This window comes from Cebus imitator, unplaced genomic scaffold, assembly GCF_001604975.1.
Source record: "Cebus imitator isolate Cc_AM_T3 unplaced genomic scaffold, Cebus_imitator-1.0 Scaffold234, whole genome shotgun sequence".
NCBI lineage: Eukaryota > Metazoa > Chordata > Mammalia > Primates > Cebidae > Cebus > Cebus imitator.
In genome coordinates, this window is record NW_016107549.1 from 3106694 (window position 1) to 3110895 (window position 4202).

The window sequence follows — 4202 nt, forward strand, 5'->3', positions numbered from 1 at the left end:
TTTTGAGATGGAGTTTTGCTCTGTTGCCCAGGCTAGAGTGCAGTGGCACGATCTCAGCTCACTGCAACCTACACCTTCCGGGTTCAAGCAGTTCTCCTGCCTCAGCCTCCTGAGTAGCTGGGACTACAGGCATGCACCACCACACCCGGCAGATTTTTATATTTTTAGTAGAGACGGGGTTTCACCGTATTGGCCAGGCTGGTTTCGAACTCACAACCAAGATCGTGCCATTGCATTTCACCCTGGACGACAAGAGCAAGACTCGTCTCAAAATAAATAATACAATAAAATAAAAATAAAAAATAAATGATGCTGAGAGCGGATCAGTTAGGGCAAAGGCTGATTTGCTTCAACAGTCACAAGTGATTTAAATAACCAAAGCTTATTTCTGAGCATTAAGAAGGTTGTGGAGGTGTCACGGTGTGGGCCTGGCCCTGGCAGTTCACCGGCACCCACGTGCTTCTGCCCTATAAGTGGCCGCCTCACTTTCCCCTCAAATCCCATTGGCCAGAATTGTTCATGTGGTTCCACCGCAAGGGAGGCTAGGTAATGTAGTCTCTCCCCAGCTCTGAAGTCTGGATTAGAGGGGGCCAGAGGATCTTGCTGTAAGAGCCAAGCCCCTGTGGGGCTGAGGTTTGGGGAGGAGGTGTGGATTTGTGAGTTGACGGGTCCCTGTGTCCCCAGGATGTGGAGCTGGCCGAGCGCCTCAACGCCAGCCTGGCCTTCTTCCTCAGTGACCTTCTGTCCCTGGTGGACCGAGGCTTCATCTTCAACCTGGTCCGGGGCCACTACAAGCAGGTAGGAGTGGGCGGGGCAGGGCGGGGTGGGTGTGGCGTGGATGGTGGGTGGGGCAATGTTGACATCACTGCTGCCCGCCCCTCTCCTACAGGTGGCCACGCGGCTTCAGTCATCCCCCAATCCAGCCGCTCTGCTGACCCTGCGCATGGAATTCACCCGCATCCTGTGCAGCCACGAGCACTACGTCACCCTCAACCTCCCCTGCTGCCCCCTGTCGCCCCCAGCCTCGCCCTCCCCCTCTGTGTCCTCTACCACCTCCCAGGTAGGCTGGCGTCTTTGACCTACCACCTCTCACCTTCAGTCCATCTCAAGGGTTCCCTCATTTCCGTCCCTTTCACAGTGGGCCATTGCCTAGGTTAACTGATTCCTTATGTTTGACTTTTTTTTTTCCTTTTTTTTGAGATGGAGTCTCACTCTGTCACCAGGCTGGAGTGCAGTGGCATGATCTCGGCCACCTCCTAGGCTCAAGCGATTTTCCTGCTCAGCTTCCCCAGTAGCTGGGACTACAGGCGCATGCCACCACACCCAGCTAATTTTTGTATTTTTAGCAGAGATGGGGTTTCACTCTCTTGGCCAGGATGGTCTCAAACTCCTGACCTTGTGATCCACCTGCCTCGTCCTCCCAAAGTGCTGGGATTACGGGCGTGAGCCAACGTGCCCGGCCCATGTTTGACTTTTTACCTCTAACCCTTCACCTCTCCTGTCATTCTCAGCAATTTCCCGAAAGGACCTTTTTAATTTTTTTTCTTCTAATTAAAAGAACCAGAAGGACTAACTTCTGGTTTCTCTCCCCGAAATCCTAACTCCCAGCCCAGTGTTCGATCTGCCATTTCTAAGTCCTCTGACTTTTGACCCCATTCCCTATTACATCACAGATGGGTTAACCTCAGCCTCTCACCTCTAGCCTTGAAACCCATATCCACTGTCACCTCCAGATGACTTGACCTCAGTTTCCCATCTGTGGCTAGTGGCACCATGATTTCTATCACCTCTCAGATGGCTTTAATGGTGACCTGTCACCTCTGACCCTTGACTTTTGGCATCCCCTATTTTCCCCCCACTCTCTGCAGAGTTCCACCTTCTCCAGCCAAGCCCCGGACCCCAAGGTGACCAGCATGTTCGAACTGAGTGGACCATTCCGGCAGCAGCACTTCCTAGCTGGGCTCCTGCTGACGGAGCTGGCGCTGGCCCTTGAGCCTGAGGCTGAGGGGTGAGCAGAGGCCCTGTCTAGACTCAGAGAAGGTGGGACAGTCCAGGAGCCATATCCATCCTGTCCTGAGCACTCCATTATCCCATAGGGCATCCCTGTTGCACAAGAAGGCCATCAGTGCTGTGCACAGCCTGCTATGCAGCCATGACACTGACCCCCGCTACGCCGAGGCCACTGTGAAGGCTCGTGTGGCCGAGCTGTACCTGCCACTGCTATCGATTGCACGGGACACCTTGCCACGGCTGCATGACTTTGCTGGTCAGTGGGCCAGGGGAGAATGTGGTCACATGATCCAGGGACTTGGTCACAGAAGGCACAGGATAGGAAAGGTGGGAGAACACAGTCAGGGGTACGAGTATAGGCATTAGGATTAGCAGAGAAGTTGAAAGCACTGGGACAGACTAGTCAAGTCATAACCTCTCTGAGACTTAGGTTTCTCCCCTGTAATGGGAACAGTAATAACACCAACTACCTCATAAGGTTATGTGAAAATGTAGGGGGCTGTAGTACTGATATATTTTCAGCCTACAATAGATGGGAGATATTATTGTACCATTTATTATTTTCTAAGAGCAGAAAGTGGGGAACATCCAGGTAAGAAAATGATTGGAGTTAATTGATTCGCTCATTTTCAACAAACACTTATAGGCATTGTTGGTGCAGCATAATAGTAGTTGGAAGCACAAAATTGGGATTTGTGGGTTGATGCCTTTCATCAGTTTGGGGAAATTCTCAGCCATTCTCTCTTTTTCTGCCTCACTTTCACTCTTCTCTCCTGGGACTCCAATTACATGTATATTAGGCCTTTTGATCACATCACACATCTGTTATACCCTGTTCTGTTTTTTTTTTCATTCTTTCCTCTCTGTAATTTAATACGGAAATTTTTCATTCACTGTGAGTTCACCACTTATGGCTTCTGTTGTGCTGAGTGTCCTGTTGACCTCATCCACTGAGTTATTTATTTTTATTATTATTATTATTATTATTTTAGATGGAGTTTCACTCTTGTTGCCCAGGCTGGAGTGCACTGGCGCGATCTCAGCTCACCACAACCTCCACCTCCTGGGTTTAAGCGATTCTCCTGCCTCAGCCTCCCAAGTAGCTGGCATTATAGGCATGCACCACCATGCCTGGCTAATTTTTTTGTATTTTTAATAGAGACAGGGTTTCTTCATGTTGGTCAGGCTGGTCTCAAACTCCCAACCTCAGGTGATCCACTCACCTCGGCCTCCCAAAGTGCTGGGATTACAGGCGTGAGCCACCGTACCCAGTCCATTGAGTTCTTAATTTCAGATATTGGGGGTTTTCTTCCATTGTAAAATATCCATTTGATTTTTTGGTAGATCCCAATTCCCTATCGAAATTATCCATCTTTTGTCTCATTTTTGCTCAACTTTTCTTCTAATTTTAAAAGTTTCTGTTTGCTGACTCCCAGGTTTGATCATCTATGTATCTGCTTCTGTTCTCTCTTTTTCTCTTTTATCCATCACATTTTCCTGCCTCATCACTTGTAGTTTTTTTTATTATATTCCGGACATTGTATAGAAAAGAACCATAGGGATGAAGCAATGTCATCTTTCAGTGAGAAGTCTCCTTTTCCTCTTTTAGGCAGATAGGATAATGGGCTGACCACCTCAGTTCAATCAGGAATTGAGCTAGGCTGGACTGGGCTAGAGCTTTATTTAGACTCAGTCTACCTTTTGTTTCAGGAGACTCTAGGGCAAGATCTGCTATATATTTGTTGGCAACTTCTCCCTCCGTTGAGACTTTTTAGGAGAGAAAATGGGGGTTACCTTGTTAAGAGCATAGACTTCAGAAACAGACTGTTAAGGATAAAATTGTAACTTTTGGGCTGGGCACAGGTGGTTCACGCCTGTAATCCCAGCACTTTGGGAGGCCAAGGCAGGTGGATTGCTTGAGGTCAAAAGTTCAAGACCAGCATGGCCAACATAGAGAAATCCTGTCTCTACTAAAAATACAAAAAATTAGTTGGGCGTGATGGCGGGCACCTGTAATCCCAACTACTTAGGAGGCTGAGACAGGAGACTCGCTTGAACCCGGGAGGCAGGGAGCTGATATCACGCCATTGCACTCCAGTCTGGGCAACAAGAGTGAGACTCCATCTCAAAAAACACAAAACAACAAAAACAAACAAACAAAAAACAATAAGCATTAGCTGGGCGTGGTGGTG

The 4202-nt window shown here is 48.6% G+C and overlaps 1 protein-coding gene across 1 annotated transcript in view; it reads left to right on the forward strand.

Annotated features, from left to right (window-relative positions):
• DOCK6 (dedicator of cytokinesis 6) overlaps positions 1-4202 on the forward strand; it is a 62030-nt gene that overhangs the window by 37764 nt on the left and 20064 nt on the right. The window contains exons 26-29 of the mRNA XM_037727519.1: positions 685-798; positions 890-1060; positions 1869-2008; positions 2097-2266. Coding sequence (XP_037583447.1) covers positions 685-798; positions 890-1060; positions 1869-2008; positions 2097-2266 — 595 coding nt within the window. The remainder of the gene's footprint in view (positions 1-684; positions 799-889; positions 1061-1868; positions 2009-2096; positions 2267-4202) is intronic.